The following is a 24,293-nucleotide window of genomic DNA, read 5'->3' on the forward strand; positions in this document are numbered from 1 at the left end:
AGTTTCTTTGGCTTCTCCACAGAGATGCTAACAAGTGCTGGTGGTTTGGGGTTTTTTTACTAGCCCGGCAAATGGCTAAATATCTGACCAATTCTGCGGTACACCATCCACTGAAATTATAGTACCAGATACTCAGCTGCTATAAACCGGCATCGCTCCACTGGCCTCAGGTAAGGATCACCTAGCCCTCAGTCTTTTGCAGCAGTTCAGAACATCTCTAAACCAAGATAATATTGCCCACCTCACCCCACAGCTCACTCAAATTCTGTTCCTCTCTTTTATCCCCGGGGATTATCAGTGCTTCCATACGGAGCCCAAATGTGCATTAGGCTCTTTCCAGAACAATCCCCACTTCAACAATGGGAACTAAACCCGGGATCTCTCCGTTGCCTGGTAACTCCAAGTTCTAGTAACTCAAAGCCAGTAGTGGACTCAAACTGCTCTATGGTCCACAAAAAGCACCCCTGCGTAAGCACAGGTAACATTTGTAGTTCAGTACACCTAGAGGACACAAGTGAGATCAGGGCCGCATTGTGTGAGGCGCTGTACTAAACAGTACACGTAGTAAGGGACAGTCTCAACATCTAAATAGACAAAGCAGAGAGAAGATGGGAGAAAGCATTAGCATCTCTATTCTGTAGATGGGGACCTAAGTGACTTTCCTCGGGTCACACAGGGAGTCCTTGGCAGAGCAATTGATAGTACCCAAATCTCCTGAGTCCCAGCTCAATTCTTCACCTACAAGACCAGTTTTCTTTTTTCAGTTATACTTCAGGCTCTGAAAAATAACCAGACTCAGTGATATCTAGGATACAGACCACACAAGCCACCGCTGCCACTTGTGAAGTTTCATTGGCAAGATCTGCCTCAAGAATTCCTGCACTGTTTTACTGTCATCCTGCATTTCCTTCCACATATGAGCAAATCTTAGTCTCGGAGGCAACACCCTACATTCCAGAAGCTGCCATACATTGCAACAGCATTAAGTGCCATTTCAGCCACGGGAAAGACTTCAACTTGGCTTTGGCGGAACATGATAATTTTGCAGAGACCATAACGCTACTAAGATCCTAGATGATAACTTAAAAAATAAACCAAGAGGGAGGATCCAGTGGAGGCTACACCCATTCAGGAACTATTCTGGACTGGGTTGGGGTATAGAATTAAAGCATGAACATGCTGAAATATGAACATACTGAAACTAGTGGCGCTAGGTCTGTTTACACTAGTTGGAGATCTGATCCATTTTGCATACGGAAGGCTGCAATAGCAGGATTTAGGGTAGCAAGATTCCTCATTACAAGTACAGTATATAGTTTGCATTAATGATAGTTATAGGTCAGATTGTGATCTCAGTTACGCTAGTGTAAATCTGTTGTTTTTTCCATTCAAGTCAAGGAAGCGTCTTCAAATTGGGACCAGGGTGCGTGAGATCAGAATCTGGCCCACCGCGAGGGGGGGGGGAATTCAGAGGGGAAATTTACTGATTTTATTCCAAAAATTCCCCCTGTACACAATATTCCAGACACCAGGAAATGGACACTGTACAGTCGGATCAAATCCTGAATGACACAGCAACAACCGAGAGCGAGAAAACTTTTCACCACTGGGAGAGCACAACCCAAGTGAGACTCACCCAACCAACATCCTGCTGACAACATTATCCATGTGCTGAAGAGCAAACACGTAAAGCTATGCATTAGGGGAAGCACTGGGGGAAAGAATCTTCCTGTCAATAACAGCTCTGCACACCTGCCTGCTCCTAAAACCACAACAACTCTTCGGTGTTTTGCTGAGTAAGTGATTTCCGCTGGTAAGGCTGGAATGAGTCTTTAGGGGGATTCTGCATCAGCATTCGCTTGGAGAGGTGTGGACCATATTAGGTAACTTACAGATAGTTACCCAGGGAGATGGCTGGATGGCGAATGCAAGCGAGGCAACATTCATGCTCCAATTCATATAGAAAAACATCAGTTTCCAAGATTAAGAAATAAATAACTATGAGGGCCTTAGGATCTAAATCGAGTCCCCGGAGCAAAGGTTACAGCAGCAATAGGTTTTTTCAGCATGAGGCTGCCTGATGTTATTTTTCCCACTGAACTATTTCCCCCTCTTTAACTATAAACACAAGATGCCCATGATTCAGCCACAAAAGTCACCGAGTTGTCACTGCACAGCACCACAAGGGTGGAATTTACAACAGGCCAGGCTACGAGTGCAGGCAAAAGGCAAAAAATAATTAAAGGGGTGAAAGGTGCATTCTTCAGCTCAAAGGATGGGTTGTAAGATCTCTGATCAAACACAAGGGGGCCAGATCCTCAGCTGGCATAAACTGGCGTAATTCCAATGGAGCTGCACTGATTCGTGCCAGCTGAAGATCTGGGCCAAGAATTCAGCTTCTTGGCTGAATCTCAGTGCATGGTCAGATTAATATGTTGTCAGATGGGGAGAGCACAACCTGCATCGGAATAGGAATAGACTCTGGGCTAGTTGCTCCTAGCACTCTTAAGTTAGCATCCTATATGTTTAGTTAGGGTCTTAGTTTTAACTACACTAACTGCCACAATGTCTGGGGAAACTGCTTGAAACAAAAGGGCACCCCCAACATGCACTGTGAATATAAACAATAAACAGATGGGACTAAGAAGTGTTTGGTTTCTTCCCAGACCATGCTGCAAACTTTTGCAGTGATGCAGCATGTTTTGGTCCCTTCTATGCTGCAAGATGGAATCCGGATTTAGCCATGTAACAATCAGGTCCCCTGGAGATGGGCCTTCCCATGTGCCAATCACCATTTTCCCACAAACCCTTGCAGCAACAGCAATGCATATGAACTGAATGAGGCAGAAAGGGAATGCTAGTGCATCGTATTCAATCCAGCCAGCCCCTTGGTGATCTCTGTTTTCCTTCCCTTCTAAATGGAAGACTCTAGTTGTGTCTCACTTCTCGCACAGATTCATTCTGGACGTGGGGTAGCTGAACATCAAGCTTTCTTCAGTATCCCTTCTTTCTTCCTCCAGTTTTCATTCTCTCTCTAGGCCTGATCCTGCAGTTCTCCCTCAAGACAAGACTAACATTAACTGCTATGAAAAGAAAGGCATTTCCCCCTCAGTAAATTCAAGTCTGCAGTATCAAGGTCTATCTATGTGGCATCAGCCACTTGTGTCAGAGGATTCAGTTACAGCAACTGGGGTTTTCTGAACAGCCTAAAGGAGGTTGGCATCCAGCTCCCACTTCACTTCCTCAGGCTCCTTGGAAAACTCCAGACAACAGGATGAGCCCCAGGCATGGTTCGATCATGCATTGCACACTGAACTAAACTGTGTTTCACCAGCGACCCTGAACTGGGCTAAAATACGAGACTTCAGCACATTTCTGGGCCATATTAAAGCACTGATGTGTGCTACCTGCCCTGCAGAAGAGAATGATGTCATGTTGTAGATTGGGTCCCCCCCGCACTAGTCAACAGGAGCCCTGCTTACAGTAAAGATCTCAGTCATCATGCCTGCAATTTTTTTTTTTTTTTTTTTTTTTTTTTTTTTTAAGTGTAGATGGAACTTTAGCTCCTTTCAATCCAGAGCCATAGTTGCCCTCAAGTATGTGATAGTCACTCACCAAAGAAATGCTACATTCCAACATGGTTGTTACATTGTAACATCTCCATCTCCATATTTAAATATTGCTTCAATCTGTGGCAGAGCGCTCTCTAAGAATAGTTTTAAAGTTAATATTTTTAAGTTAGAACAATAAATAAATAAATAAGCCAACATTAAACTAACAAGTCATTATTTAGAACAGGGGTAGGCAACCTATGGCACGCGTGCACGCGAGCTGATTTTCAGTGGCACTCCCACTGCCCAGGTCCTGGCCACCGGTCCGGGGGGCTCTGCATTTTAATTTAATTTTAAATGAAGCTTCTTAAACATTTTAAAAACCTTATTTACGTTACATACAACAATAGTTTAGTTAGATATTATAGACTTATAGAAAGAGACCTTCTAAAAACATTAAAATGTATTACTGGCATGCGATACCTTAAATTAGAGTGAATAAAATGAAGACTCGGCACACCACTTCTGAAAGGTTGCCAGACCCTGATTTAGAATAATAATTTTAAAAACCCTCTCTTCAAATACACACACACACACACACACACACACACACACACACACAAATACCCATCATCATGTATGACTGTGGAGGAATATGACCTGTCTTTCAGAAGTGATATTTCACCTGGTGCGGCGTGGCTAGCTGTAGCAGTTTGTTTTCTACCAACAATGTAAAATCCCCTAAAATAATTAGAATCCAGCTTTTCAGATGATTCCAGAAACACATACTACTCTCTAACATACAAGCATTTGTGGGGAGGTGAGGAGGGATCATTCATTGACTATAGTTTTGTTTGAAAATCCTAAAAGGGCTTTCAGTGCTTAGGAAAGGTGCTGAATTGCCAGACTCTGGAAAATTAAATTCTGTTTATCCACAGAATAGGTACATCATAGGTAGTATTATTCTATTTACAGTATAGTATCATTCAGGTTAAGACTGTCCTTGCCCTGGCAAGCTCATAATCCATACGGACAAAACAGACAAAGTGTGGGAGGGAAAACAGATGCCAGAGAGGTGAACAATTTGCCCAAGGTCACACTGCAGGTCAGTGGCAGAGTTGGGAAAAGAACTCAGGTTTCCGGACTCCCAGTCCAGTGCCCTGCTCACTAGACCACACTGCTCCCCAGTGGCAGGGCATACTCCACCCACACTGCTCCAGCCCTGATCTGGAGGACGGCCTTTAAAGACAAGTATAATGCACAGACTGTTTGCTAAGTAGTGCATCTAATCCCCCTCTACCTGATTTGTATCTACTTGGCAAAAGGTCCCCCTCATGGTTGCCAGAGAGAGGAACAAGCTTCACATGAAACAGTCGACAGAGACCTGGAACATACTCCCTTGTATCTGGTGGGAATCATCTTTGTTACAGGGAGGGCCCTGTGTTATCATTAACATGTGGCAGAATTCTCAGCAATGAAGGTGACTGGGGTGAAAGGACTTTATGACACTTAATATCTTCAAAGATCCCTCAGAAATGAAGTATTGCAAAGGTTGGGTTAGGAAGAAAAGCCCTGGGCTGTCTATAAGATTATAGTTTCCCTTCCATAGCATTTTACATTCACAGATCTCAAACCACTTAAAACAGCATAATTCCTGTTTTACAGATGGGGAAACTGAGGCATGGAGAAGGAAAGTAACTTGCCCAAGATCAAACAGAGAGTCTGAGGCAGAACCAGAAATAGGACCTACATCTTCTGACTCCTCCGCCAGTGCACCATGTTGTCTCCCCAGCTGCAATGGGAAAACTTCAAGAAGTTCAGACTTGAGGTTGGATAAGACTCAAACCAGAGCTCAAGTCAGCCAAATATGGGCTAGAAATTGTGCAGACAAGCTCAATATGACCTGTCCAGCACTTCTTTTTCTAGCCAGAATACTGGGGTTCTTTGGCATTTCCATCTTTGGTCTCAGCCACAATCTGAAGGTGCAAAGATAAAAGCAAAGAAAAAAAAACAGCTAAAAAAATTCAGAGTCTCCATAAAGGATTAGGATCAAATTGTCTAGTAACAATTTGAGGAAAGGGAATTATAGATACTTATTCAAACTAACTTGACCATTCTTAATTCCAAGTATAAATGTAGATGCTATGTAGATATCCTACTAATGTTATAGGCATAACAGAGAAACAAAGAAATTGGACTCAGAGTCCATCTACCCCAGTATTCTATCTCCAGTTATGGCCAGTACCACAGAAGAAGAAACCCTGCAACAGGTAGCTATAGAATAACCTGTCCCAAGGAAAAGTTTCCTGACCGTTGATGACAGAAGCATTTGCCTTGAAGCATGAAGTCTTAAGATCTCTCTACGCAAAGCGCTCAGTTGAGTATTTTTTAGTAATTATTAAAAGAATGCTGCATACTCTTGTTATCCCCTTTTATATCCTGCTAAGCTCTTGGCCTCAATATCTTGTGTCAATGAATTCCACAGGCTAATTGCAGGCAGTGCAACGAAAAAAAAATTCCTTTTCTATCAGTTTCGAATTTGCCTCCTTACATTGTCACTGAATACACACACACACACACACACACACTTACTTCCCCCCTCAGAAACTGAAGGCCAAGAAATATGTGAAATTGATGTTCTGCATAAGATGTATGGTAATCCCAAAACCATGCATTTAAAACCTGGATCATGTATTTCCCAAAAAAGCCGCAACTGCAACATCATTATTTTGTTAAGGAATTTTAATGAAGCTGCCAGGTTACTTGAAACTGTATCTATTCCAGTTATCCAGCTGGATCCCATCCCAGGTGAATAGACAGTATTCAGAGACTTACCATGCACAGAATACTTGGTCAAATTTAAATTGGTAGATGTAGGACCGCATTAAAATAAAAAAATTCCACCAAAGGAAGCCCACAGCCTTTCTGAAAATAACCAGCTCTTAGGCTAGCCCTTTAGGATTGTACAGCATAGACATCAAAGCACAAGAGAGAGACAGACCCATGGCTGTCTCCAAGCAACCCCAGCAGTTTGGTTTGGTTTGTTGGATAGTGTGGAAGAGAGAGCTTTATTTCCTACCTGTCGATGATCACAGGATCCGAGGGAGTCTCGTTTCTGTTGCCACAACTTTTCTTTTCACAGCACCGGCTGGAGAAGGGAGGAAACCAAAATGAGAGGATTTCTGTGAGTATTAATGGCAAAGCAATGAACTCTGAACTACAGGCATTGTGGATGTTTAAGTGGTATCCAGAAAATTCTAACTGGGATTTTCGAAGGGGTCTCCGGGAGGTGCCCAACTCCCATTTAATGTCAATGGGGTTTAGACACTCGGCTCCCCTTAGTCTCCTTTGAAAATCTCAGCCAAAAGGGAAAGCAATATGGTCACACTTTATATTAAGGCCCCATTTATAAATGTTTAACAGATGTTGTAAGCATGTAACAGACATGAACAGCATGTGTTCTAGATGGTTAAAAGCCCACCAGTAGAAGGTGTCACAGCTGATGACAAGCCATGGTTATAAGCAACCTACCAACTTGTTGGACTCTGTAATAACTGATTGACCATTTATTCCACATCTGTTAACCCTATTTATAAATGGGAATGTAATATAAAAAGTTTATACAGTGTGGTCAGCAATGTGATGGCATAGAAATTGTACGCATGAGCCTCTCTCTGATGAACATGCAATATAATTTGGACCCAACATACAAGTTCTCTCTCCCATGGGTATGTCTAGGGCTTTACAAGCATATGCAAGATAACAAGGTCCCTGCCCCAAAGGGATACAATGATTAAAGTGCGGCATAGGGACTTTATTTAAAAGATACACACACACACGCATACTATGTGTGTGCATGTAAGCTTGTGTACGTATATACAGGCATGCACATATATCCTGCGAGAGCGCTGCTGCCCAAGTCTGGGAGGTAACGGAGCACTCAACTCTCATTGCCGTCAATGTAGACGGGGCACTCGGCACCAGATCAGGACCTTTGTACGTGCCCATTCTGTTTGAAAACCAAAGGGCAGGATCCTTATCTGACATACCCCAGTGCAGCTCCACTGATTTCAATGGAGCTAGACCGATTTATGCCAGCTAAGGATGTGGTAGCTTGACACATACATTGTGGGGGGTGGGAGGAGGGCTTGCTATCTCTACATTATAAAAGCAGTTCATAACAACAGTCTGCAAGCCCATTAGACGTGTTAAGAGAATCCTGATGCTGTGGTAAATCAAACAGTTCCATTTGACATAACCAGGATGTTAGCGGCGGGAAACAACATTTAATCAGCAAAACGGCTTAACATTTAAGCACACTGTATCAAAATTCCCTTCTGCCCCAACTGCCAGTGGATCAGCTTCAGTTACGCCAGCATAAATCCAAGCAGCTAGTCCCATTGCCTTTTCATGAAGTTATTTGGATTTACGCTAATGTAACCGAGAGCTGAATTTGGCCCAGACTGTTCAGTTTTATGTGCAGTGGTTTTGAGGGGGCTGAACGCATTTTCAAAATTCCTAGTTAGCCTGAATACAGCTGCTTTCCGCAGGGAATTGCTCTGAAAACAGATAAAAATGCATGAATGAGTCCAAGGCAATAGAATATGAAGGATTAACTCTTTTGAAGTCAATAATACTCAGATATACAATGCTTAAAATATAAACAGGGATGTAAAACTTCCCACCTCACAGCTATTAAGCATTTTAAGTACATGCATTCGATCGGCAAGCTGTAGCGTGACAGGAACTGCCTGGCTTTTCCTTTGTGAGTTTACACGGCCCAGCAAGGTGGGATGCAACAAGCAGATCTCTTTCATTAGCAGTTCTAACGTGAATGATTTTGACACTTTTTGCATTCCTTTGCCTCAATCCCACAGTTATCCATTGAGTCCATTCCTTTAAAAATAAAGGTTTCACTAGATATATGAGAATCTCTGGGGGAGGTACTTATTTGGTATAAACTGTCATAGCTCCATTGACTTCAGTGAAGCTATAACAATTTACAATGGCTGAGACATTCTCTCTCCTCCCTTCACTCCCATTTCTAACTTGTTTTTGAGTGCACCTTATGTAAGTTTCACTGCCCATTGGCCATTTAGACAAAGTTTCATACTTGGGTAATAAAAATCAAAGATTTCAGATTTTCTATTCTAAAGAAAAAATAAACAGAAAATCCTCATTTAGAAGAGTAGAGGGTTGACTTCTATTTTAAAGCAGCATATATTATGACCAGTTGGAAATGAAATCAGGAGCAAATCTCTTGTTCATTTTTAATGCAGTATATTCTTTGCCACTATCAAACAAAAAAAAAACTAGCTCTGTTTTTAAAAGAGTTTTACACTGGTGTGTTTTTTTTTTTTTTTTTTTGTAACAAACAAAAACCAGTTCTTTTCTTTGCAATAATACTCAAAAGGTATCCTATAGTCATATAACTCATACAGACACATCAGATTATAACATCACAATAATACACAAACAGAGTAAAGCAATAGTACCTACACCAAATCTCTTTGTCCACACATGTTTCCAAGAAAGCTTGTCAGCACATTGTAGAGTTGTTTAGATTAAATTACGCAGATTTGGGATGCAACATACCTGCTTCCTGGTATAAACCCATCTCATTGTTAGATTTATTTTGCAAACTTTCTTATCACATTTATGAGCTTTGAAGCATTATATGTTACTAAAAATATGCCTTTGACCTGAAGATGTCCAAGCACTTTGCAAATACACTTCTACCCTGATAGAACGCGACCCGATATAACACAAATTTGGATATAACGCAGTAAAGCAGTGCTCCGGGGGGGTGAGGCTGCGCACTCCAGCGGATCAAAGCAAGTTCGATATAACCACGGTTTCACCTATAACGCGGTAAGGTTTTTTGGCTCCCGAAGACAGCATTATATCGAGGTAGAGGTGTATTCATTTTCTCATTGTTTGCCTCTAGTGTAGCACATTTTTGGTAGATGACTAAACTATTTCCTCTCACCTTAGTACTTTCTGAGCCCTACAACACATGAAATATTTTATCCTGAAAGGACCACCCCTTTCCACAAGATGACCAGTTTAGTTGTGGATCAGATTATTTCCAAAATTTCAGGATATTCCAGTCAGGAGTTTCAGCTGAAGTCCATCTCAAATCTTCAGGTCCCCCCTATCTAAGGTACTTCAAACGACCTATCACTATGGCATTTAAATACTGACAATCTTCCAACTGGGTTGTTATATAATAGTTGTTCCTTACTGGGCTGACCCTGCTCCCAGGTAAATCAATGGTAAAAATCTCACTGACTCCAGTACTGGGCCCATAACGTTGGTTGAAGTGGAAATTGAGACCCTGATCCTGCTAATATTTAAGCACCTGAATAACTTTATACACACACACACGTCATTACTTTGGTCCCATTGGAATTACTCACTTGCATAAAATTGTAGGATCAGGGCCTAAGACTTCTTATGGTCATAAAAATAAATCCTTACCACGCTTTGAGCTATGTCATTTTCTCATATCCACACAGGATACAGTAAGTCTAGCAATATGAAGCATACTGGTGAAAAAGCAACAAACAACAAAACCAGCCCTAGAAACTAGATGCCCCATAAGGCCCCATATCAAAGAAAGACTTATGCATCCCCTCCCCCTGCCACCCACCAGCCCAACTAAAATGGTTTTAAAATTCAGCCCTCAACTTTAAAAAAAAAAAAAAAAAATCTGTCTCTAATTTCAAACTCAAATAAGCTCACAGCATGGTGGCCTTTGTTTTGTTTTCTTCTTCCCAACTCCTCCCTGCAATTGCATAACAAAAGTGTCTAAATTCACACCATCTGGACGATAAAGACACAGGCCCCAGTGGCCGCCTGGCCCAGCTGATTAGAGCTCCTGTCTAGTCTGAGCCTTGTGGCGAAAGTCACAGCTGTGGGGCTTGCTTGCACTCAATACAACTCTGTTATTAGCCAGCTGTAGGCCCTGAGACTACTTCTGTTCAAATTATAATACCTTTTAACCCTCTGCACACTGAGGGAATCGCGGGCTGCTGGCAGAAGCATAACAACTAGTTTTCTCTTAGCTGATAATTGGTAGAACAAGAGGACGACAAACCATTATTCCATGAGAAGAGACTGTTTACCTTGATTTCCTACCATTGAGAGAAAAGGATACTGTATATTTCAGAGAGACCGCCACCTCAGACAGACAGTTCCCTTTACACTGTAATAGCCCAAATGCATAAAGCCTATTGCTAAAACTTTCAGAACTGTAATTAATAAATAAATAAAGAGCTCTAACTGAAGGGACTCATTATACAGTGGGGTGGGGGGTGGGAGTTGAGATTTTAAACTTTCAATTGATATGACAGATTGTTGCATCCGCATCAATATTTAGACAACTTTCCTGCTAAGGATACATCTGTCACTGTCTGACTAGAAGATGTAAGGAGGTTTTGGATGCACTTGTCTGTATCCAGCATGAATATCAGAGTGATTTTCTATGACAAATCAAATCAAAAGATCAAAAGGGTATTTACCTGTAACTAACAAGAAAAAGAAAACAAACCCTATAATTTAAAAAAACAACAACAACAGGCATCAGTTTGGACCTCAGAGTGGGCACAGTACATTAATGTTTTATGTACTGTTACTAATGCAAACTAAAGTAGGGGCTTTAAAAATTGATGCTACCACGTAAGCAGCATAGAGCGAGGGGGATTTGATTATTGTGCTTAAAAAATGTCAAGTTTAACTAGAGTTGGATTCATTCATTCCCCCTGGTATTATTCAAAATGACGGTATAATGCCTCTTCAAAATAGGCAGCATCCTGTTTTAAAAGTATCTCTGAACAAGACATTTAAAAATCAAATGTCTTGATTAGGTTACACAGAGCTTTTGATTTGGTTCACTAATCTGTGTCTTATGTGGAAAGGATAGCCCTGAATTGTAATTCTTCCTTGGCTAATCTATCAAGCAGGAGTTTAGTACAAACTGAATAATGGTTTACATTTGTAGAACATTACCTTAAATCAAGCATGGAATATATTTATAGGCATCAATGGAAGACCAGTATACAAAAGCTTATCAGAGAGTTTATTTCGTACTTTTAAAATGTTGGTTATTGTCAAAGGAAAGATCAGTCCATTTTGTTTTGAAGAAAGGAGGTTGTTTTGTTTTTTTTCCCCACTCTTAATATAGATTCTCTCTCTACCCAGCTGGAGTGAAAAAAATGGATTACACTAGCTGTCATTTTGTTATTAAAATAGAGACCCTGGTGTATAGAAATACTAAGATTTTGCTTCTCCAATGATTATCTAAGTATGGATAAGTCAAGCCTTTCACAAACAGGGATAGCATATATTTTAAAATAAATACGTAAGTTTTAAGAGAAACCAAAAAGTAACATGCCCCACTTCACTCTTCTTTAATATATACATATGCACAGAGCCAATTGTATGTTATGTAAAAACAAAAAGCAAATTGTGTATCACACCTATAAATACACCCATCTATGAAAGTAATATTTGCAATGTTCAGAAGTAGTTGTATAGAGTTACTCAGTTAATGAGGGTGACATATAAGAGGCAAGTTTTGCATACATGTGCATGTGTATGTATGCACACACACTTTTGCATACTTCACCCTCATTGCAGTTTCCTGGGTACACCAATTATTCCATTACCTTTTGAAAAATGTGAAAAATACGTTCTCCTCAGCAACAAACTCTATCCTGTTAAATTGCTTTTACTATATCATTCACTTAGAAGGCAATACTTAAAATTATTAGTGCAATGTGCTTTTTAAAACAAGCAACATTCGATCCAAGAGCTTTTAAAAAAACCTATTACAATAAATCACAAACGTGTTTAATAAAGGTCAAGGCTGGGTTTGCCTTTCATTTTATGAAAGACCATTCTGTGCACAATTTAACACAATTTAATATAAGGACATTGCCTGTTTGCATTATTAAATGTATCAAAAACAGTAATTATGTGAGCAGGAAAAATAATAAGTTACCATGGAAGCAAGATGTACATACATAAGATACATGTACCTAAAGACATACACAAATGTTATTAAAAACATCAATAGCAATATTTTATCCTTTAATTTATCATTTCAACATCCTAAATTTGTTGTCTATTTTACAAAAAGCAGAAGTTCCGTAAGTATTGCTTGTAACAAAAAATTATTTCAAAGATGTATTTTGGGGACAGAACTAAAGGACATTAATTATGTTCATTTAATTGATAATGTTAAAATATGTAACCTGGGAAAAATAAATCAGGAGCTCTTTCTAATTTTCAGGTGGGTTCTGGAAACTGACAGTAATCATTTTAGAAGGGGAAACTGGAAAAGCTTTAAGAAATACAAACTTGGGAATTCTGGGCCCTTTCATTTTGTTGTCCAAACCCAGTGCAAAATAGAACAAAAATAGTGCAGTTCAGATCTTAGGCAGGGTTTCCAAATCTGTAGTACTAAATAAATTGGTATGTAACACAAACCAAAATGTTGTATCCAGGCAAAGAGAAATTATTCTTATGGAAGAGTGTCCTCAGCCCAAAAACAAAACTCCTCATATCTACAACTTATATGGAAAACCCCTTTAGCATCTTTGGAAGCAAACTTACTCTTATTAACTGAATAAATCCTATGCCACCAATAAAATTGTCTTACCTGCACATGACTTCATGAGTAAGCAGAACTCTGCACATTTCTGGATTCTTGTTCTGTCCTTCGTAAGTGATGGGCTATGAAAATTAGGGAAATTAGTATATGGAGGAGGTTTTGGGTTTGTTTGTTTGTTTGTTTCTTGTAATATTCAGTTTTTAAAAACTGCAAAGCACTATGGCTTGTAATTCCCACCCTCAAAGTCTTTTTTGCACAAGGTAGGCAGTATGCATATAACCAAGTGTCACTTAAAAACTGTTAAGATCCCAGGATCACTGAGGGAAGGAAGAGGCTAAGAGATTGTTTTTCAAATGCACTGGAAATTAAGGTATGCAATACAGACGCCCAGAAGGAGAAAATAAAGCACAGAGTGAGAGGGGAATGAGAGAGTGAGGATTGTACAACACAAAAGCCGGCCTCAGCTCACCTGTTTAGTGACTGAATCGATGAGCCTAACAAACAGATCCTGTTCAGTTCTGACACCTAGAGAGAGAATGGGAAGAAATAGGAAATCCAACAGTCACAGAGATTGTTTCCCCTACTTATCTAAGCCATCCTGTAACTTTTCTATTTCGTTTTACTTCCTATCAAGCATCATCTACAAGTCTAAGGCTGATGTTTTTCAAAGCATGGGTTTACTAAAGGCTGTCATGTTGGCCAGACCTGAAAAGCAACTATCCACATTGAGAATTTTTGCTTCCAAAAGAGACAAAGGGACTTCAGTGTATTTTATAGAAGCGATCTCTGCAAGGTCTAAAATTTTATCATGGGTTCTTCGCTCCCAACCCCTTCTTTCCCGCCGCCGTCTTTGTAGGTGACTTACCATTGCTGTAAAGGAGTTGAAGTTTGTAGTGTGTGCCGTTATTGGTCTTTTCATTGCCTTGTTCCTGAAAGAGAGATTTAAAAATATTGTCCCAGAATTTGTTTGGTGCTGTTGGAGCACAAAAGCAACCCGCTTGCAAATCACTAATGCATGTGAAAAGAAAGATCTTTGAGAGGTGGATCCGCTGATTGGGATAAATTAACCTTCCAAGTGACCCAGGACAGACATCCCTTCCTGTGGCATTTGCAGAAACTTTTCCACTTGCTATAAAGCTCCCAACTTTATAACATAAACGCTCTTCCCTTATCGGGTGAATTTACACATTTTAAGCAGGCTAACATACCGACGCTGGCAGGTATTTTTTTAAACAAAACTGTACCTGCAAAATAATGAAATAGTTTTACAATAAGTCATTATCGGTATTTCTTTCCTGAAGGTTATGTTACCGGGAAATCTCTCAGGTGAACTGCGACTGTAATTCATCAGAAGACAATTATTCATGTCGTCCTTCATAATTAAAAGTCCTTGCCCGTAACTAAACTAAAACCAAACATAGTTTGGAGGGAAGAAAGAAGGTTTCTAACTGCTTGAAGCCTGGATCTAAAACTCAAGAGCAAACGTTTCTGACACCCAGCCATTGACTTTGGAGTTTGAAAAGAACAGGCTTAGCAGATAATATGACAAATCACAGCTCGCTCTTCCAGCTCGATTAGAATACTAATAAAACCTGGCAGACCCGGCATATGCAACAACAACAACAAAAAATACAAATGTATTGGACCCCTGTGTGATTGTATTCTGTTTTATTTTAAGTGGATGTATGAAATTCCCATTGTATCTCCCGGGCTGGCAGAAATTAACAAGCCTTGTTAATTACAGCGAAGGAGGAGAGAATGTTGAGAACAGGGGACTAAGCCCTCGTCCTGCTACCTAACCCCTGAACACAAAACCAGGGATCGTTATGTTGTTATGGAAAGGGTGGCTGAGAATGACACTACTTTACAAGGGCAGGTACTAGAAGTGGTGTGCGGGGACGGTAAATTTGGGGAGGTAAGAAAGGAAGAAAAATAGACAGGCCTTACTTTATCATTTTCTACGAAGTCCACAAAGGCGGTCCTCTCTATTTCCACCGGCTGCCCCTGCCTGTCGTAGAGAGCCAGTACAAAATGAAAGAAATTGGATTTCCTCAAGTTGGAAGGTGGTTGTTTTTCGAAGTGGGCTCTGGACAAAGCTACTCCGCTGTGAAGGAAACAGATGGAATTGGGGAGAGAAGGGAGAGAAACAAATGAATTAAAGGTGGCATAGCAATCAAAAAGATCAACACAGAAAATGATTCTAGAGTGGGGGTAAGAGTCTCCTGGTCTATGTCGCACACTGGGTTATTAACAGTCAATTGTTATCAATGACTTTGATCTCGGTGCTTTCCTCTCCACCTTTGTGCACCCACATCACTTTCGATTAAAAACACTAAATTAAATAAAAGTGAAGCCTGCTTGAATTTTGGTGGCAGCCAAATGAAGAACTTTTTTCTCCCAAATGTTAGCGTCTGGAAACTTTATTAAATAATTTCCCCTCTTATGCCTTGATTTCCACTCTGTAGAGAAGAATAATTAACAGAACCTGAATATTAAAAGGAAAGATTGCAAGATAAATTATTCCAAAACCGGAGAAATATTTGATAATCTCCTCTGATCCATCTTCTTTTTCCCTTTCATACTCATTTGTTCGGTACAATGCAAGGGGTGTGTCTATACTACAATAAACGTAGAATATAAATGCTAAAGAATCTGAAAAATGATAAAATTCCTACTGAGTTCACTTTTCCTTTAGCCCAGGTCAACGCTCTTAAAATCTTTTCCCAACTAGGTGTCTGTACTGAGGTGGGAAGGCAACTGGTTTCAAGCAATGTGCCTACCTTCCTCGGCAGCGAAGTTTCTACCAATTTCATATTGTTTAGTTACTGATCCATTTGAAACAACGTGTGGGTCTTCCCCGGTGCCGTTTTGTGGATTAACTACGTGTAATTTAAACACGGGTTGCTTGATTTTTGTCACACGTTCTACAGAATATGCGGTGATTTCTTCCGTGCATTTACCGAGTTTGAATTATTCGGGATCTTTTCATACAATGGAAATACTAAATCTTAGGGTTAGGTTTTTAGCAGAATGGGTTCCACTCTTTTCTTTATGTCGATTTTTATGGAAGGCACAGAAGACAGATACGGTGAAGAAGATTTCTCACTTATAGCATCGCTATGAAGTTTTCCTACTTTCTCCAGATTTAATCCCTGAAATGAATTCATCTAATATTGTTGCTTCACAGACTTGAAAAAAGTATTTGACTCTTTGGAAAGCTACAAATATCCCCCTTTATTTCTAACTCCAACTGGACAGGTACAATGTGACTGGGCAACACACAATTCCCCTTCTCATCCTCTTCCCCCCGCCCCGCCAATTTAATAGTTTGATTTTTATCATCTTGAGTATAAGAACTTTGATCACTGTATTTTTACAAGACATCTAGAATAATTAGTGACGTCCCAATGCGAACACCGATCAATTAGCTCCTGTGAATTAGCGATTTCTTACAGTGCATCTAACATTTGTTTTACTTTCGCTTTCCCCATCAAGGTATTTTTCTTCCCCATATTAATTAAACTATCAATAGTCATTTAAAAAAAAAAACAAATTTATGACATCCCCTCTCATGCTGCTTGAAAGATCTTCCATGGAGATCAGATGGAGGTGGTGAGGGCATATAGGGCTGTATTTGTATATTGGTTCCTAGCCCAACGTATATGCAACGCGGTTGTATGTCCCTCAAATCAAGTTGTCTCTATCCTCAACTTTCTTCTCGGGCCGATTCAGCCCCTTCCTACACGTGTGCCCGAAGGCTGTCTAAAGAGATACTTGAGGAACGCATTTTGTTTAGGGGGGGACTTCGTTCCTGTCTCTCCCTCATAAAAAGAGAAACAAACAGGGAGAGGAAGTCTATAACTAAGAGAACGCGGCACTGGAGCATTTATTGGCAATATGGAATAGAGAGATTATCCCCCAAACAGAAGCAAGAATGCATCCTCTTCTGAGGTTGTATAGGTTTTATATTCCAGCCAGCACTGAGATCTAAATTGTGTTGACAAAACTAATGCGAGGAGTTAGTAAGTAGGGTCAAGGACTCCACTCAGATCATCCGCATGAGAGCTCTCTGCTGCACGGCTGATACCGGCAGTTTTGACAAAACCTTGGTAAAGGTATCTCCCCTTTCCCTCGTTACTCAAACCCACGCTGGGCTCGCTTTCTGCCTAACCCTGTGCATCTAGCCTGAGTGGGGAGGAGGGTGACATTGGCTATACAAAGTATGCCCTGGGATCAAGGAAAACAAGGTGATTTTGGATCAAAATAGGCATGGCCATTACGTTTAGCCGGAAGAACATTCCTAGTCAGACGTTCGGGCATAGAAGGATCTAAAGAGTAGTACTGTTCGCTTGTATTGCTATGTATGGGTGTTCTCTCCCCCGTCCAATCTCTGCTCTCTGACTTCCTCTGTTATGTTTGTCCCTCGCTACAGCTTTGCCCTCTTGAATTTTCCCTGACTGGGGCGGGGAAGTAAACTGAAGTCGCGAGTCTGAACAACAGCGGGCGGAAAGGGAGCTTTCAAACGGGAAAACACGAGTCTCGATTACCTTTGTGCAGCTACATTTGCATCCACCACCCCAACATTTCTGACCCAGGACCTGACGGAATCCATTTCAGAAGCGAGAGATTTCTCTTTCAGAATGGGTCCTCTTCCTAAAGTATCTTGAATCCCAAACATTTAAAAAGTCTATTCCAACCGGCCACCGTTTCTTTAAAAAAAAAAATGCAACCGCTTTTGAAACTGACACGCACACACAGATCCCAAAACCAGTGGAGAAGTCCAGCTTTAAAACCAACTTCTTCTGCTTTTAGAAGCTACGGGATTTGGTGAAAACGCCTTCCCCACAAAATAGAAAGTTTTTCCTCTTGCAAAGTAAAGTTCTGCTCTCATTCAGGCTCGCCCGGTCCTATCATCCTGCAAACGCCGGCGAGGAAACAGCATCCAAACACTGACCGCTGTTAACCAGGATCACCTGTTTCTCAGAGACACCGGGAAGAGAGGACTGATTGCTGCCTAATCCAAAAAAAAAAAAAAATCGCGATAAATCGTGAAAGAAAGGAAGAAATGGAGCGCAAGAGTCTGATTACACACCAAACTGCGGAAGCCAGGATGCTTCCCCAAGCTAGTCACCATCAATGGGTTACAGCACTGGGAGAAAACATACTAGGAAGGGGGCGGAGCAGATTTCCATATTAGGGGGACTCTATTTGCATAGACTCATCCGATTGGAGGATTGCAGACAATTATAAAGCTGATATACACTAATAACTCCAGCTCCGGGCTACCAACAATTGCCAATGGGAAAAGCAACAGTAATCAGACTTTTCTGATTGTTGAATAAGTTCCTTACCAAAATGACTTCGCTTTCAATGTGTTAACCTCAGATGGTACCCACTCAGTCTAGGGTATTACGTTGTTATTCTAAACAAGAGAAAAAATTCTAGGAGACTTATAGTATGTGTCCCTGCCATCAGATGAGTTTTGTAACCATGAACAATAAAACAAACATCCTTTTTTGAAAATCTGGAATATCTTAATGCTATTCTTTTAGGAGCACCATTAGAAAGATTCTCATCGAAAACTAAATAGGATCTAATCCAAATATCAGGAACTGGGGGCATTAGAAGGTGCTCTCTATAAGGGGTTGGTGACAGATTGTGTGCGTCAGCGAGGAGAAAGAGAGAGATCCACACATATCCAATCCATAAAATGCACCCAAAATTTCACACTACACCAGAGCTCTGAAATCGTCCCTTAAAACTTTTTATTTCGTTGCATGTAGGCAAAAAACGTAGCTGCTGATAGGACATAGATATTTTCATCCATGAACCAGAAAGTGGTTCCTACTTTAAAAAAAAAATCTTTTTGGCTTGGCCTTATTTTCTTCATGGCCCTTTTGTATTCTGATCTGTGCATAGATCTTCCCCTGAAATCTATATAACACCAACGCGAAAACAGATTTCAAGACAATGAATGCAAATCTGTGCTCAAAGACCATCTGCCAGATGAAGGAATCAGATGTTCCATAGTTAAAGGGACAGTGCATGGATTTCCTCGCCTCATTATTTAGAGCCCCTCTCTTTAACCTGCTTTATGTTTAGGAGGAGAAATAAAAAATTCTTTTCAGTCTCAAACCTAGTTGATTACATTCAAGAAAGGGACCACGGTTAGTTGCATTTTAAATACCTGCCTTTCTACTAAGTGTTAGATAATTATAAAAGTTGATTTAAAAATATATATTTAAATATTTTCATACGAAAAAAATGTATATTTCATTCACACACGATAGGGGTGGGGGGCGAAGAGGGGACTCTAAATTATTCTGTCTACATGCATGACATACATGGTATTAGATGAACTACTATAAATCTCCACGCGATCTCTGTTCAAAGATATTTACCACACTAACCTTTCTTTCCCCCTGAATTGATAAATATGCATCGAGTGATTTGTCAGTTTAGCAAAAGGAAAGGCTGACATTTTTTTTTAAAAAAGCAACAATCAGTTCTGTTCATTCCCTCTGAAGCACCTGGTATTGCCCACTGTGGGAAGACAGAATACTGAGCTATATGGACCTTTAGTCCGACCCAGTATGGCTATGCTTATGTTCTGTGGTTAACAACACTATATTGTATAAATAAGCAGTCCTGTGATGTGTAATGATAGTATCTTTTGATACAATTTCTCAATTGTGGAAAGCACTGTTTGTTTCTGAAATGAGTCGAGATCATTTAAACCATCAAAGAAAGGAATCAAGAGAATTCAAACTAGATTTACAGACGATAGTGGGTGATTTATATCTAACAGGAAAGTTACCTTCGCCCACTGAATCTTAAGTGTATTTCCTGCGTTAAGAACGAGTTATTTGCATTTTATTTGTATCAGTGGCACTGTAATATATCATTTAACTTGACCCTGAATGTATTCCTATGGCTGGGATGGAAAAAAATCCCACTTGTTCTGACCCTGGATGGTGTATTAATAGGGAGAAAAGACTTTCAAATAATTGGCGCTCCCTGCTCCAAGTGATAGAGCCGATTGCTGTCCTTCTAATGTGTTAAAAATGAATCAGACCAGGCTCCCTTAAGATGCTTATCCAATAAAGTCTAATCGGTTACAAAATCTTGGTGGAAACTTCACTGTCTCGCTGCGTGGGTGAGGGAGAGCGAGCGCTGACCCAGGGGTAAACGTGCCAGGTTTCGGGACAATAGGGAATCGTGTGCCACAGTCCCTGAGGGGAGTCTGGCTTTTAAGGATTCATAGCAGGGTCAGAGGGCACCGACTCAGGTCAGGGGAGGGGCACCCTCTTTGCCCCCAACAGCTGCCATCAAAATTTGGCACTTCAGGGACAAATGAAAGCATCCCCCCCCTCCCCGCTCAATATTTCCCCAGAACTGCCCACCCACCCACCTAGGGACCCCTTCCCCCATCCCTTCCAATGCCAAGTTAACAGTCTGTCTGCGGGTACAACTTGGGGCGGCAGGAGGGAGGATCGCAGCCGTCCTGAGATCTTTGTGCTCTCTTCAGAGAGGCATGACAGGTTTGCGGTGTTGGATTGTGAGATAATCCAAGCCAACTGGCGTGCATGGACTCAAACCAATTCCACCCCGCTTTAAATGAGGGACCATTTATTTGAGGGTTTCCCTTCCCCTACAGTTTAGATCATTTACTTACAAGAGGGTTTTTTTTTCCTTCTAAAAGGACAGGACGGTGGGTTTTTAATACTTTATTGAAGTGTTCATTCCAGCTCCCATTCCAATAGCAAGTGCCTGTGTTTAATACCGTTTGAGCCAAAATCAGCTAATTCCCCTGATGTAACTCCAGGACATCGCCGTTCATTTCAGCTGGAGTGACTCCGGATTCAGACCAATGTAAACCGGGTTTAATTTGGATTTGTGCTTCTTAATGCATCAGTTTGCTTAAGCGAACCCATTTCACACATTAGTGAAAGGATAATGCCATCAAATAACGCTTGAAAACTAAAGAGAATGCACCATTTAAAAACACGACTTGCTAAAGGATGCCTTGAAAGTGGAAAGAAACCTCTTTATTGTCTTCCTGCAAGAAAATTAAAGCGCATTTAAAACTAAACAGTTTGGTAAGGGCCGTTTACGGCTGGCAATTGGAGCGTGAGGTTTAACAGCAGATAACTAGTAGTTTGAAACAGCAGCCCAAGGGATACAAAGAGAGAGAATGAGCTATGTAGTTTAGCAACCGGAAGGATCTGGAGCGACTCTGCCCCAATTCACCCTCTCAAAGCAGACAGAAGTAGAGTCTAAGATTTAGTACGCAGCCCGTTCTGTTACGCTTCCTTACTCTGTGGCCCAAACTGCCTTTTCAATAGGTGTCATTCCGAGCTCTTCTTTAAACCGCTCGGATTCTTGATAACGCTTTTCTTCTGTTTTTTAAAATGTAACTATTTGTGGTTATTTCCTTCTGTCCCAAGCGCAATCTCTCCCTCGCCTCCACTCACATTTCGGTATCAAAACAGGTGAGGACATCTTGGCATGGTCAATGTCATGTGCTCTTCTTTATTATAAACGGACACAGTACATTGCTTGTAACAGCTGAACTAATAGGTTTCGAGGACCAACTGTCTTACGCTACACCTAAAGCAAATGCACACCTACAAGGAATGAGACAATGCCCCTCCTACTAACCCTTTGTAAGGGGGTCCTTAGGAAGCGGTAAAGACAATGGAGCAGATGATTCAATGATTACAAACTACAGATTTTTAAACCATCAATGTCAGCACGGAGCAAAGTCGCAGATTTGTTTTCTGTGTGTCACATCATGTGTTTTTTGGCTAAGTCGTGTTTTTAAATGGTGCATTCTCTTTAGTTTTCACATGTTATTAGATGGCATTGTCCTTTCACTAGTGTGTGAAATTGACTCGCCTAAGCAAACTGATGCATTAAAAGGCCCAAATCCAAATTAAACCCGGTTTACATTGGTCTGAATCCGGAGTCACTCCAGCTGAAATGAACGGAGTGTCCTGGAATTACACCTTGCGTCTCTCTAAATAAATAACAAAACAAAACAAAAAATAGACCGCTGTTACGACCTGCTTAAAAAGACAAGTTTTCAAGCACCTGGAAACTAGATGATTACCTTATATATGTGTGCACGTACCCACCAATCAGAACTGCATTCCCATGCATTTGTTTCTCAAGTGTATAATAGAAGAAAGCCTTTCAAGAACCAGAGAAGACGATAAGGGTAAACAAATGGTTTACTTTCACGATGTAGTTTGTGACAGAAAGATCGCTAGGAAAAGCTCGGACAGGCTACGCGTTCTTCTTAACTTCTCTAATGGAAAACAATCTGAAAGTCCTCAGCACAGATCTGGGTAAGAAATTTATTCCGGCTGATATGCATCTACTATATTCCTGATTTATAAAGACCCTCGATTTAACTGAAATAAAATCGTAAGGACAAGGGTCGCTTGGGTGTGTGTGTGTGTGGGGGGGGAATAATACAAAATATTTCAGAACAGAGGGTTTAATGCAGTTCACTTGTATGCAACTGACAGATACGAAAGGGAATACAGCCCTCAGCTGTGATTCAAAGTATAAAGCAAGACACAGTTAAATCAAGCCCTTTCAATTATACTTGTTATAAACCAATAATTTTATATATTTACCATAAAGTTTATTTTAAAAAGATGCTCACTCATGTGATTGTGGGGGAAAAAACACACCACTAAGTATAAAATGATTGACTCCACACACACCCCCCATTACGAAATAACCAGAAACCTGGGTCTATAGCTACAAAATCTTAAGCTATACCTGGTCTCTCTCTCTCTCTCCCCCTTCCCTCTTGTATCATAAAGGCACTATTTATTATAGGCAGATCCACACTGATCATTGTTTATGAAAGGTATAAGTTTCAAAGAATCCACTGATCACTGCAACTTACACAGCACTGATCAACAGAACGTTTGGAAACTTACAAATTATTAAGTCAACATGCAAAAACTTCTGGTCCCCTCATCCTTCCCCAAAGAGAGAAAATACTGTATCCATCAGAAACTCTTTCGAGTTTCCCATATATTCCAATAAGTAGGTGCTTTTTCACTAGAACAGAAAAACACATCTGTTAGGTTTTATATTCAACTTTTTTTTTCAGATACTTTTACTGCCTTTTGCCTAGCATGGTTTTTGGAACACATTAGCAAATAATATTTTACCATGGGGAGTGTATGTTCTATTTTATTTTATAATGCAGATTTGAAGAGTCTTATTGCTGGAGTTTGTTTTTCTAACCACATGAAAAGTTGAAGCAACAAGCACATTCAGGAAAAATATTTTAGGTGGGTGTATATTTGTGCTGGGATCTTCTTATTTTCCAGTTTACAGAAGGCTGTTGAGATCATTTTTCAATATATCTTTATATAAAGACATTTTAAAACACCCCAAATCAGGAAATCCAAATTTGTCATAACCCTTTTAATTCACCCACACTGAATACACACTTGATCCAGTTTTTGCTGGCAGACACAACATTTGCACCAACTGGATTTGTGCAGACATACCCGAGGGCAGAATTGGACTCATTCTGCATTGACATATACAATTCATAACCCCAATAATAACCCAAAAGGTTTCCTATGGCCCTGATCCTGCAAACACATTTATGCACATGCTTAAGGTAAGTAGATCTGCTGAAGTTAATGGAACAACTCACATGTGTAAGCATGCATTTAAGAATTTGTAGGATCAGGGCCTAAATTGACCTTCCCAAATGAATTATTTCTATTTCCTGATTGAGATCCTGATTCAGCAATGTAGTTAAACACGTGCCTACCTTTAAGAGCTTGAGAGTATCATTGAAGAGATGGGACAACTCACCCACTTAAAGCTCGTGCTTACGTACCTCGCTAAACAGGAACCTTAGTTTTTGTTTTTCAATACACATACTTTTCTTTAAGAAAAAAATATTTCTCTCTCTCAGTTTCTTGGGTTGCTGTGGAATTCTACATAGCATAGTCTAAAAACTTAAGACAGGAAATTCCACAGGCAAACAGAGCACAAAACACACACCTGTGTAAACTAATTAATATTGATGTTTAATATTAATATTGTAAAATAATATTTGTTGTTTCATAGTCCTATAAATCCAA

The 24,293-nt window shown here is 40.4% G+C and overlaps 1 protein-coding gene across 1 annotated transcript in view; it reads right to left on the reverse strand.

Moving 5' to 3' along the window:
- The window catches only part of EBF2 (EBF transcription factor 2), a 175,614-nt gene extending 157,451 nt beyond the window's left edge, over nt 1–18,163 (reverse strand). The window contains exons 1-6 of the mRNA XM_054017368.1: nt 17,715–18,163; nt 15,115–15,271; nt 14,033–14,096; nt 13,637–13,692; nt 13,216–13,289; nt 6,631–6,699 (exon numbers count right to left, since the gene is read on the reverse strand). Of these exons, the coding sequence (XP_053873343.1) occupies nt 6,631–6,699; nt 13,216–13,289; nt 13,637–13,692; nt 14,033–14,096; nt 15,115–15,271; nt 17,715–17,845 (551 nt within the window). The 5' untranslated portion in view covers nt 17,846–18,163. The remainder of the gene's footprint in view (nt 1–6,630; nt 6,700–13,215; nt 13,290–13,636; nt 13,693–14,032; nt 14,097–15,114; nt 15,272–17,714) is intronic.
- Nucleotides 18,164–24,293: the final 6,130 nt, after the last annotated feature.

Source organism: Malaclemys terrapin, chromosome 2 (assembly GCF_027887155.1).
Source record: "Malaclemys terrapin pileata isolate rMalTer1 chromosome 2, rMalTer1.hap1, whole genome shotgun sequence".
Classification (NCBI taxonomy): Eukaryota; Metazoa; Chordata; order Testudines; family Emydidae; genus Malaclemys; species Malaclemys terrapin.